Here is a 13,801-nt window from a genome sequence, read left to right on the forward strand (position 1 = left end):
GTACAGTAAAAGTTTTGTTAATTTTTGAATGAATGGTTACTTTCAAGATATATTTATGTGTCAGGGAGTTCATAGCATGTGCAATCACAATTTTGAAGATGAAGAAACTGGTAATATTTGAGGCTTTCTTTTTGTGCCTAAGGTACTTTTGTTACATGTAAATGTTATTCATACCTGCTGGTGGGATTTCTTGTCCTAGGGGTGCATGGGAAATCGATGAAAGGAATCGGTTTATATATAAAAATGTACATACACACAAGCATATTGAGCATATCAAAAGACCCAATTTTTAAGGATTGTCTTTTCATATCTTAAATTGATTATGCTAAATAAAGATTGTCTTTTTCATATTTTGAGTTCATATGCTAAATTCATTGACAAATTGAATGCATTCATTTAATAATTTACAACATCTTTTATAAATTTTATTAAAGAAGTCCTTGTAACACAGACTTGATAAAGGATAGAATTTTAATAAATTATAGCATCAGGACTCGACATTAATGCTTGTGCACTTGTACGGTACCAGTGAAAAAAAATTACGGACAAGTGAATATTGCTGGGCACTTGTCCGACTGGACAAGTGCATTTTTATGTAAAAAAGTCTCTAAATATTAAAAAGAACGAGTGTTGAACTTTAAAGACGGAAACAGTACATGAAACCAAACTTCGATCCCCAGGGTTTCAGATTGAAATCGGTAACTATAGGACACCTGGCATATTTACCAGAAAAGTTATAGGCCATTTTGTTCTAAACCTCCTAATCATCCCGATATGTAATTAAGTTCACACTCAATCGGGATGGAAGTTCACTAACTGCATACTACTGCAAAGGCATGGAACTTACCATACTTACCGTCTTACGAAGTTTGGATTCTGTTTTATTTTGACAGCAATTATGTTCTCAGGACAGAAAGTCTAGATAAAATTTTGTTTTATGTGTTTGTTGTATTTTAAATAATATCATGCACATGTAATGGACTTTATTTTTAGTTTCCTGGTTGACAGCATTAGATCTTTATTGAAAAATTTTCGGACAAGTGAAGTTGAAGTTCGGACAAGTAAATGTCTTGTCACTTGTCGGAATGGACAAGTAGGGAAAAGAGTTAATGTCGAGCCCTGAGTATTAATATACAAAATACTTCTTAAATAAAATTTCTTCAAAAGTTAACTCTGTGCATTTTGTTCTGCTAACTTCATTGAAATGATTACTTTCCATATTATTTCTCTCTGTGGATGTATTATTGGACCTTCTTTAAAAAAGGGTCAGAATAATGTAAAGGGTCATTACTCTTGACAAAAAAAAAAAAACCAAATCTCGACAAAATTTGGATTGGATCTGCAAATTTTGCTTTCAGAACAGTGTTCCATTTCTCAATACATTTGCTAATTTAAGTCAAATATAATCAGAATTCTCATTTAAGTAAGTAAATTTCTTATTTATTTTAAGAAAGTAAAGGGCTTAACTCTAATTAAAGGGAATATGAAATCCCAGTCATGTAACTATACTATGCATAGTACTGAACCAGATTTCATTGTTTTGTTTTGCTTTTGAGGTGCATCTTTATGTATAATACTAAATACTAACTAAATGCCATTGAAAATAGCACAAGTCTGTTATGAGAAGATGATTTAACGATCATAAATTTTACTCTGCTAAGTCAGTGTGTTTCTGATTAAATGTAATTAAAAGGAGTATTTACAGTATAATCGGTGATGTTATATTAAAATACAAAAAAAAAGTATGTATAGTGCATGGAGCGCAGAAGTGACATTAATTAAGAAAAAAATGCAAGACATCTTTTGCACTACAACAGCCTTTATATGATATTGTCTTTTATGAAATATTGAGAAAATTGTGTAATATTTTAATAAGACAACATGGTAAATATTTCAAAAACAAACAAAAAATTAATGATTAAAAATCCCTTCAAAAATGAAGAGGAACTGCCATATTGTATAGTCATATTGCAAGGGGAATGACTCAATTTCTTCTTTCAACAGTATATATAGAACTGAAATGTGTTTTATGAAAGCAAAGGTTCATTTTTGGTAAAATAATCATTTGCATAATCTTTTATGAACAAATTATGATTTTTGTAGGTATATTTTTAGTATAGAAGTGTAATAAGTGTACAAAAAATAAGATTCAGTTTGCAATTCTTATGCTTACGGTATGTTAAAAAGAGAGGTAACTTGTGCTAATTTTTGGCTGGAAAAGCTGATTTAAAATGATGATTAATTTTCAGAGCATTTTCTCCCCCCCCCCCCCCCCAAAAAAAGAAAGAGAAATATGTGATTATAACCCTAATAAAATGTGAACTTCAATTGCTGCTAGTATTAATCATTGTACCTTTGTGCCTATCAGACCCAGACCTATGATTCTTAAACTTTAATCCATAAATTTTTGAAAATTAAAATTTACATTGATTTTTCCGGTGAATCAATGAAGGGACCGTAATTTAGACAAAACTTAGCTCTCTAACTATTATACCAAATCTCAATGCAGTGTTTTAAAGTTGAGTAAAATAATATCAAGGTAGCTGCATTTTCATCAGTTTATTAACACTTAAATCAAGATTTGTGTATTTGTTATACATGTATAACAAAGAAAATTTTCTACATTTGAACGTTTTCTACGTCTGGAATACAGTGCTTGGATATTCAGATTTACACTGCTTTGTATTCAAAGATTTTTTTTTTAATACATAAGTTGGGATTATGAAACACATTAATATTGAGTTTCAAAGAGCAAAATAAAATCATGAGGATAAATAAAGATGTCATTCAGATCACTTCAGTTTCAAGAAATAAAGGTCACGTTGTTTTCATTAAATCATGACTACCAACATGGTCAAGGGATGTGCCCATACAATACATCAGAATTCATGAAATTTCTGCAGTTTTTGAACAAGTCTTTCTTTGTTTCACATTGTGAAATCTGCGTACTTTGTAAACAACTTCCTAAATAGTACTTGAAGACACTTCACATTTTAACTACTGTCTCGATCATTAAGATTACACTATTTGTAAAGATTGAAGCACTGTGTAATGACTTCAACGAGTTGAAGTGAGGTATGATATGCATCTTACTCTTAAGAGAATAACTGGTATCTTAATTTGAAGAAAGTTTTTTATTAAATTATTGATAGTGCACATATATAATGATTTTGGAATTAAATACACAATTATTTCTTGTAGTGTAAATTTTTTGCTTCATTGTAATTCAAAATTGAAAAGGAAATTTAGAAATTACTATATTAGAAATTACTATACATTTCATCATTTTTTTTAAAACTAATTATAAAATACATGTATAAGCATCAATATACCAAAAATTAATTTTAATAATTTTTTTTTCATGATTAGTGATCATGTTCTAGTTGAAATTTTGCACACAATTTATGAACTAACTTGAAGGAATCAGTTGTATTGATCCCTGGTTTTACAATGTGTTGAAATTTGATAGGAAAGTTTGCATTTGCACACCTGTCATCAACAGAGGCAAATTTATTGGATGTTTTGTTGAAGTTATGCAATGCATGCAGCTAGAGGGATTGGCTCCTGTTTACCCCCTCCCTGCTCCAGGGACATTCCAAAGTTCTTAAACATCTAATTAGACAATGGGGATTTCCTTTAACTGCTGTACAATCAGATGATGCAATAATCTAAGATCAGAGAGAAGAATTTGTAGTACCTCAAAGTCATAAAATGCCTTATACCTGTAATTGTAATTAGAGGAGAAAAAAAACTAGGGCATAATTACCCCAGCTGGCATTTGTACTTAATTCATAAAAGCTCCCTCTACACTCTACTGATGCTTCATTGATGAGAAGAGAGGGGGAAATGAAAGGAAATGGGGGGAAAGGGGGAGGAAGGTATGTGAAGTGTTTTCACTCCCAGAATTTTTATGGGAGTTGTTAACTGCATTACCCCCAGGACTCCAGCTCAAGAAAGGGAGGGGATAATATTCCCTGTTGGTTGTACACAGAAGGTCTGACCACCATCTGTTAGCCAAGGAGGAGGTGTGAGATATTTTGGTTTTGGAGGTGATTGTTAACAGGTGTTTACCCTGTGGTGAGCCTCACTGTAATTATGAACAGGAAACAAGAGTTAGCAGAATAGACAGATAGGCGAGCATCCTCTTCCACTAACAAAAACTCTCTTGAACATCAGTGTGGTGAAAAACTCCGGAAGTTCTCCTGGTTTCTGGGCTTCTCAGCATCTGTGTGTGTGTTTGTGCTTCTGTTGTCCTCTCTCTCTATTATGACCCAATCCCAAAACGTGGTTTGGTCAGGTGATTAGGATATGAGGATTAACAACTTTCAGAATGGGTAGGATATACCCATGGAACAGCAAAGATTAGTGCGTTAATCTGATTAATAGGCTTAAAAAGGATTAAGCCACGCTGTTTTAAGACTTCTTTTTTCTTCTAATTGCTTGTTCTAATCACATGGAGGGAAGAAAAAGAGAATGTAAAGCCAAGCTGAGCAATGTTGTAAGAAAAGCTGGAGAGAAGGGCAGAATCTTAATGGGCTTGGGAAAGTCCTTGGAGGGGGACAAAGTGAATCTACTTCAAGAGGCTCCGCTTAGTTTGTCAGAGTCAGAAGATGGATTTACTAAAGGAGATTCCAGGACTGGGCCTAATTGTGATACAATAGTGAAAAGTCTGTGTTTTCAAGAATCAGCGGAGTCTGTTCGCTGGAACTTTGTGGATAAGGAAGAGGACTTTTCTGATAAGTGTGTTATTCGTCTGTCAGGTCGAAAGACCAGTGATGATTGGTCATCAGAAGGGGTCAGGGGGTCAGACAGTGAGATCAGAAGGTGGTCAAATAATGATGTGATATCATCAGAGACTGAAAAGTCTATGATAAGTTTACCTTGTGATAAATTGGAACGATTTTCTACTATGCCAAAACTACGCAGGAAGAAAAAGACTTTCATCCCAGGTAGTCAGTATTTGCACCTAAATGTTGATCTTGCATTTGACTAGAAATGAATTTCATATTACTAAACATTACCAGTACAAAAAAGATATGGATTTTTCAATCACATAACTTGGTGCTTAATTGATGCAGTTTTTACGTGTGGTTAGGAATTAGGCTTGCCATATGTTTTCCCCTTTGCAGGAAATGGCTTATGAAATTCTTGTCTTTATGTGGGTAATCGTAATCATCTTGTTTGATTACTTGTTAAAATAATAAAGCTTACTTTAAGATGGTGATAATTTTGAAACTTGAATTAGTACTAACTTTATGCCAGGATCTATATTTTAAATATTTATAGCTGCAGGGGTTCATAAAGAAAGAACATTATTCACATAATCCTCAAATTGAAAGTGACCCATAGATTCATTGAAATAACAAAAAAAGACTTTGTGCCAAGAATAAACCATAGATTAGATCTTTAAATGTTTAAAGGGTATGTACAGAAAATCATTTTGGAAACATGAAGTCATTAGAAACAAAACTCATTTTGATGACCATTTCAATTAATGATACATTGAATACGACAATCTATGATAATTTATCACACCATCACAAAGGCAATCTGTACCATAGTCTATTACAAATCCTTAGCTTCAAAGCACAGGAATTGCTTGTTATGTTACAAAAGATGTATTAATTTTGGTAGCAAAACTGTCTTGGGTCTCTATGGAGTGAAGTGCACCCATCAGTGTTATAATGATCGGAGGGTCATCAAATATCTGCTAAAAATGTAACAAGGAGTTAGCAACAGAAGTGATAATTTCGGAAACAATCAAAATGCTGGAATTTTCCCCATGAAATTCACAGCATTGTGGTTGAACTTTAATTAAGATAATGGGCAGGATGTTCACAAGATCACCCTATCATCCGCTGCATTTTACTGATCACATGTTCCAATGTGGGGCTAAAAACGCAAATAACATGAAAGAATGGGTCGGTTTTAAAGAGCAGCTTGAGAGTTCATTAGAACCAAAATGTATTGGGTGATCATCAGTGATATAACAATTGAGGCCAAAGCAAAAATTATTTGTGGTTTTCTCTGCTTTTCATACCCAATATTTTTTTTTCAAAATTCAAGTTTATGAATGAAGAATATTTAAAAGTTTGTTAATTTTTATACAAAAAGTTCTAATATAATTTCATTCTTATGCTTTAGATTTTTAAATCCTCTTTGCTGAGACAACTGTTTGGTGCAACGGATGTATTTTAGCCTTATCCTTGGTCTAGAGAATGGCACAGATTGATGTGCTATTTCAATATTTTCCACACCCATCAGTTATATTAAATATGTACAGATATTAGATATTCAGAAATACTAAATAACACTCAAATGTGATTTGCTTTTTTTTCCCAGAATGGCTAACCATGGCCAAAACGCCATCCAGTCGATCAAGTTTACGTGAAAAATTACAGGAAGAATTTCTAAGTTGCAAGATTTGTTTGGAATCTTTTATCAAACCAAAAGCTTTACCATGCCTTCACAGCTTTTGTGAACATTGTTTGAGAGACTATGTGAGGAGGCATCCCGGGGAAAAACCTGGACACTTTCCGTGCCCCATGTGCAGAAAGGATGTGAAAATTCCAGAGAGGGGGATAGGGGATTTCCAGGATAATTTCTTACTCCTCTCCTTGTCCGATACATTAGAAGAGGATGAGGAGCCTTGGAGGTTCAGTCCCTCCCCCGGGAAGCAGCAGACTAGTAACAGCCTGGTCTCCCCTCCTCGGACTTTTGCCCCACCCACACCCCAGGAACAGCATCTGAGAACTTTTGAGTATGTATATGTTAAAGTTTTATACTCTTAGAAAGCTCATCAGAGGAAAGAATTTTTTTAAGAGATTTTAAATGTGAATTTATACTGGTTTTATAGGTTAAATGAGAAAGTTTTATACAGTTCATTAAAAAGTCTTTTTATAATGCTTAAGTTGGAGTCAAAAGGACTTGTATCCATTACTTTATATGCTTAACCACATCATTTTAATTATTTGAACAATTTGATAACTTTTCAAGAGTTGACAAAGGTTTCAAATTTTTCAATTGAAAGACATAAGGTTATCATAAAAATCAACAGTGTTCATGTTTTCATGTAAAGAACTGTATGTTTATAGAATTGATGTAGTTATCTGTTCCACTGATCTGATGCGTCGAAGAATATTTTTCATTTATTCTGACACTATTCAGTCATCTGATAAGGAATTCAATTTGCAAAATGGATATAAATTTTGTGAAATAATTTCAAAGAATGTGGGAAATATAATTTATCTGCGATTTGATTCTGGCATGAAATGCGGACAATTTTAAGGAATTTATCGAATCTCGTTTTTAAGGATTTCAAAGTTTACTTAGATGAGTCACCGAAAAATGATCAATGGTCTACATATTTTGTATCCCTCATCTTATCAAATTCTGGATGGAAAATTTCGTATTTGTTTTTCAGTTTGTATTTATACAAGATATCGAGACTCAGCTTGAAGTCTTAAAATTCACCAGGAATCACTACTGATACATCAAACTTGCAGAAGTTTAAAATTTTTAGCAGTATTAAAAGATAAGGATGTATTTCTACAGAGAGATGCATCAAAAACTGTTAAAAATTATGTATTAGTCTACACAAAAATCAGTGATGAAAATTTATGTGGAAAAATATTCCATAAATCATTTGTATATGATGGGTGTCAGAGAGTTATTGCCTGATTATTAATTTTTTTTTCAATGTTAGAATTTAATATTAATAAATTACAAGGTATGAGATGGAGAAGCCCTCTACCCATTCTAACCACATCATCAATCCAAGCTCATTCATAATATATCTGAATATGTACAAGGGCCCAGAAAAAACTATTATAATAAAAAGTTGATGGCATGTGCCATATGTTGTTTTGTTTCATCTTCATCATTATGTTAATTATCTCGCCATATCTCACCAAATCCTCCCCTGATCTCGGCTACAAAGCTGTCATATTGTTCTTGTGGTGGCTGCTGAAGCATTTTATGATCCTGTTGTTACGACTAAAAGATTAATAAATTTTGGTAGTGTAATCCCTTACAGTAGTTAGTACATGGTACATCAAGTAACATGTTTTATTCCTTTAGAAACTGTAAACAATATCAACGAAATTAAAAAAAAAAAAAAATAGGTCCTAGTAACCTGATTTTTAAAGTTTTTGTCGTAGGAACATGATTAACAACCTTCATTTCATGACCTGAATATTTTACTGGGGCAGTTGGATTTCTTGATGATAAAATATATAGATCTAACCCTGCCAAAATACACTGTTTGAATTCAAGAATTTTTTTTTTTTTTTTTATAAAAATCATCAGGTTTCAAAGATTTGACTCTTAACATTCCATACAGTATTTCATACAAGAGATCTGCCTCTTGAAAGCTTATGTAAGCTAGATGCGAGTTTTGGCACGGGAATACTTTACATAGCTTCTGAAAAACACCTGCAACTCAAAGAGCTTGTAAAATATAAGATGTTTACTGCCTGCCAATATACCTGGGCCAGCATTGAAAAAGATGCACAACGAAAACTTAATAGATAAAAGACTTGCGGGGGGCATTCAGTTCGGAAATTGATTACCGGTACCAGACTCTATGTACGTTGGGAGGATGATAAGACAAGTTTTTTTTCTCGAGCAATTTCTTGCAAGTTCATTCCATTAATTAATTGACATAACTGTGTACTTTTTGCTTGCTTGTTCTTTTTTAGGTCATGGGATAAAAGGCGCAGTAGGAGAAAGTAAAAGCAATACTTGTAAAAAATTAATAAAACGTAGACGGGGTTTTGATTGATGAAATCTATACATGGTGTTGCTGTGAATTTAGGATTTTAATGCGGATATAGTGTGATAAATTTAAAGAAAATTTGAGTGAAGAAAAAGAGTTTTTATAAACTTTTTTTTTCAAAATTTGGGCACCGTGAACATGTTAAAAATTGATCTAAAATTTTGTTTGAGCATATTGTTAGAACACCTGCAGAAATAAAGTATAATAGGTATATTTTCATGAAAGAAGAAAATATCAACTCAAGTTAAATATAACTCAAACAAGTGAAGATTTTTATAAAGTTTGCTTTAATTAAATAAAAAAAGGCAAAAAGGTGAAAAAGGCAACAAATTTGAGAACTGTGAAAAAATTGAAAGCTTTGAGTGTTTTTAACTAAAATTGCCAGGAAATAATTCTGGAAAAGCTAATTTTTGCAGATTTTTTTTGTTGTGTGATATCTCCAGTATGTGGCAGGTGTGGGGAAATTAGTTTCCATTTTTTGTGAACTTTTCTGAATTGAGTGTTTGTATAACTGGAAGATTTTTTTCTTTGCTCTTCTTAAAATAGTTTTTTTTTTTAAATATTGATTAACCTTTTAACACTAAACTGCAGTACATTCCCAGAGAATGATATTGAATGAATATAGTTTCTTTTTAATATACCAGTAATCAAAATGGCTTTTATGTATGAAATTAATTAAATTAAGAATTACATACCAGTATATGTATTCAGTTATGAAAATGTTTTTGATAAATAAAATTAAAATTGCACTTACATGATAAACAATTAATAGACTGAAATCTTAATTTATTTTTCTCATATTACTGGATATAAGACTGTTCAGTGCTGGTTGTATGCAATTGCATTGGTATATATTTTGGAAATACTTTGATCATGAAATTAAGGTGGTTTTTAAAAATGTTTTTAATAGCGAGTTCCTTTTTGATCTTTTAGTTGGTACTTTGGTAAGGTGTCTCGACAAGCTTCGGAGGACTGGTTGTTGAGCCCGGGGTACCCCAAAGGGACTTACCTGGTGAGGCAGGGAGAGGCAGCCCCTGATACGTACACCCTGTCTGTGAGGGACTGTGATGAATTAAGGGGATACATCGTCAAACATTATAAAATTCACACACAGAGAGACCCCCACGTCGCATTTCAAAGCTACTTCATAACACCACGGAAAAGATTCAAAACACTTAGTGAATTGGTTAATCACTACACAGGTTTGTAATCATTTTCCTCTCTCTCCTCTTTAAGTTCTTCAATGGTATTAAAATATTATGTTATTTAAATGACATGCATGTACAGATATGTCTGAAGATGAAAATGAAATTAAATCTATTGTTCCACTAGATATTCTTTGCTAGCATTAGACAAGTCTATTTCAAGTTACCAAATAAGAACTTGCATACAATATGTTATAAGCAAGGCTACATACTAGTAAAAATATGACTTTCATAAAAATGTAATTTATAGTTGGACATAATGAAAAATTATACATGTCAAAAAAAATTACCACTAGTATCAATACAGAATTGACTTATTTAGAATACAGAATGATAATGTCACGTCTAGTTTGTATTAATATCTTTAGGGGTTTCTTTTTTTTTCTGCAGACAATGCCGATGGTCTTTGTTGCAAACTTCAACAAATTTGCATGAAGCCCAGGTCTCTGATATGGGCTTTTGATCGAGGAAAACCTGACGAGTACGCCAGTACTAGAGATACAGTCTTACGTGTTAGAAAGTTAGGGAGTGGACAGTTTGCAGAAGTGTGGCTAGGTAGGATAAAGGTTTCATTCAAGGAATAAACAGTAAATGGGTTGAATAAAGCATGGAAAATGTGTTTAATATGTGACATTCTATAAAATAATTTAATAACACACCTGGAAAGAAAATTACATTTAATCATAAGTGCAGAAAAACTTGCATGTTTTAGCAAGATATAGTATTTCTTCATGGCATGTATATGAGCAAAATCTATAATAATTAATAAAGTACCCTCTTAAATATTAATTGGGCTAGCTAAAGAAATAAAGTTATTAAATCTTAAGAACAGTATACGTGTAGTCTGATCTATATATTTTTGAATCTTTCAAACCTTCAAATGTATTAAGTAGATATTCATTTCACAGCTAAAACTTGCATTTTCTATTTATTGCAAAAATAAAGTAATTCTTAATTACTGTACAGGCATTAAATCGTTGTAAGTTATACCATGTCAAGGACAATTTTTTTTAATTTAGCCCGATGGCACAGTTCAAGAGACATTGCAGTAAAAATACAGAAAAAAGACGCTGTTAGCTCAGCCGCCTTCTTAGATGAGGCCCAGCTCCTGAAGCAACTACAGCACCCCAATATCATCAAACTGCTGGGCGTATCCAGCGAGACAACACCCATCTACCTCCTTTTAGAATATATGATTAACGGCCGACTCTCCAACTACCTGAGGGAGGGCAAAGGTCACGAACTTGGCCTGTCACAGCTCCTTTGGATTGCAGCACAGGTTTGAAAAAAAAAATGTTTTGGTCTGTTTAAACATGTTTTAAAACATGGGATATTGATAAGAATAATATAAAACTTGTCAATGTTTTAAGGGTTTCTTATTTTTAGGGATTGATTATAATTTACTGTGTGATGATCATGTACTTTTCATACAAATATTGAAAAGGGTAAAAAAATTTCTTGATGAGTTCTGAATGCCCAAGACTTCATACAGACACACAATTCAATTAGTAAACTTATTATGAAAGAGAAAGCATTCAAACAGTAATAAAATGGAAGGAGGATACCTGATGATTTAGGTTGTTGTACTGTTAACTTACATCTGTGTACACTCTATTTCAGATTGCTGAAGGTATGGCATTCCTAGAGAAGGAGCATTTTGTGCACCGGAATTTAGGAGCTCGTAACATTTTGGTGGGAGAACGTAATGTAGTTAAGATTGCTGGATTTGGAATGGCAAAGGTGCAAGATGACCCAGACTTTAACTTCAGAAGAGGTAAAAAAAAATTTCCAGGATTCAGGCGATCTTTAAAAAAATTGTTTGGTTGCCCTCTCCCGACCAACTGGCTAAAAAAAAACTTTTTTTAACCACCAGGAAACACTTATGTTTTATGCATATTGGAAAATAGGAAAATTTAGCAATGGTGTTAAAAATTTCCCACCTACCTACAAACCAAATTTTTTTCATCCTGAGTCAGAAGAGGGCAAACAAACACTATTTTAAAGTTGGCTTCACTATTTTGATATTTTATTGAGTGATGATAATTGAGATTATTGAACAAAATATACAGTACAAGAGGGAATGGGGGTGATTACATGTATATCTTTTTCTTTGTGTATAAAATCTTTATGGATTGGAAACACTCCATTTCAGATTTTTGTATGTGCAAGCAAATTTATATGCAGAGAATAACCTTAACTTATTTGTATATATTGGGGGAAATTAAAGAGATTGATTGAAAATGATATATGATATTTGAAATGCATGAAAATTTAATATGGCTTAATTAGTGTACTTAACCCGGTTTCTCTTTTCCAGGGCTGAAAATGGCCATTAAATGGATGTCACCAGAAGTGCTACTGTGTAACAAATATGGTACTAAAGGGGATGTATGGACATTTGGCATCGTACTGATTGAGATCTTTACATATGGGAAAGAACCTTATGAAGGTAAGTTTTTTTTTTTTTGGTTGTAATTTTTGCAATTCCAGAATGGTACACTTTTTCTTTTAGAGAGACTAGATTTTTGCATCTTCATCAAAAGAATATGAAATGGTGAAGGAAAAATCTGATGCAAAAAATACATCTACCTTGAAAGACCATTTTAAAATTGATAATGTGTAGATAATGTTGAATTAATGTATGAATTAAAAAAAAAAAATGGAGGCAATAATTTTTTCAAGAAGCTCACTTAAATACTTGTATTTTAATTGGGATGGATGAACTTTTGAATCGTAGGTATGGGATCAAAGGAAGCTTTTGAACATGTGCAGCAGGGATACAGAATGCCAAAACCTGACATTTGTCCCCAGGAAGTCTACGAGGTCATTTTGACGTGCTGGAATTCTAATCCACCCTCCCGCCCCTCTTTTGACTTCTTAAATACTTTCTTACATGACTATCAGAGTTCATGACAATGCCACATGTGTTCAACCACAGAACTATTTAAGGGCATGTAACTCGAATTGTACCAAGGGCAAGCAACTCCACCAGTTCTCTGTCAGTGTGTAATGGTGGTTAAGAATCCAATTTTCTGTTAGTGAATTATTTCTTTGTTTTCTACATGATTGCTTTTTGTTTTGTTTGACTGTAAATTTTACCCGACACAAGAATTCTGTATATAGAGAATATCTTAATTATACAAATATTTACTACAAATATCAAATTTATTTAAGGTAATACATATATGTATATTTTGTTTGTACTGAATTTTGCAATTTTTGGAAAACATTCATGTACATTATCTACAAAACTAGAAAATCCCCAAAGGGCCAGAAACCAAATGACACAAAACTGTGTAATTTTTTTTTGTTTTTCCAAACAAGAAAATTAGTTTTTTTTAATACAAATATTTTAAAGTTGAAACCTGCTTTATTTCGTACATGACATAATCAATATTAATCTTTTAGATATTGCATACATTTGACTTCAAACATACGGTGTATTTTGAATGTCACTTTTTACACAAAATTGTTACAGTTCATTGGAATTTTTTTTCTTTCTTCTTTTTTTTTCCTGGGTAAACAAAAATTTTTGAACAACTTTGATAGTTTTTTTTTTTTGTTTTTTTTTGTTTTTTTTTGAAAAATTTCAATTTGTGTATTTTTTTTGGGGGGGGGGGGGGGGAAGGGGGGGTACAATTTGTCTTGAATGACAGCTGGCTGTACAGGTGTATTTACTGGTTTGCCTTGTCTCTGTGTCTTGCATTGCATTTTGCAAGTTCTACATTTTAAAGTATGCATTATCTGGTAACATATATAAACTAATTATAGTATTCACCACAGTGCATTAAAACATGATGTTCTTTTCAAAATCTGAAAA

At 32.5% G+C, this 13,801-nt stretch overlaps 1 protein-coding gene across 1 annotated transcript; it reads left to right on the forward strand.

Annotated features, from left to right (window-relative positions):
* Nucleotides 1-4,197: 4,197 nt before the first annotated feature.
* Nucleotides 4,198-13,509, forward strand: LOC133203038 (tyrosine-protein kinase SRK2-like). Its single transcript, XM_061338894.1, has 8 exons — nt 4,198-4,949; nt 6,343-6,760; nt 9,710-9,978; nt 10,372-10,536; nt 11,001-11,260; nt 11,602-11,755; nt 12,299-12,430; nt 12,719-13,509. Exons 1-8 carry the CDS (start codon nt 4,454-4,456, stop codon nt 12,892-12,894), a joined length of 2,070 nt encoding a protein of 689 aa, XP_061194878.1. The 5' UTR covers nt 4,198-4,453; the 3' UTR covers nt 12,895-13,509.
* Nucleotides 13,510-13,801: the final 292 nt, after the last annotated feature.

This window comes from Saccostrea echinata, unplaced genomic scaffold, assembly GCF_033153115.1.
Source record: "Saccostrea echinata isolate AGI-Se365-2 ecotype Australia unplaced genomic scaffold, CSIRO_AGI_Sech_v1 ptg000047l, whole genome shotgun sequence".
Taxonomy (NCBI): domain Eukaryota; kingdom Metazoa; phylum Mollusca; class Bivalvia; order Ostreida; family Ostreidae; genus Saccostrea; species Saccostrea echinata.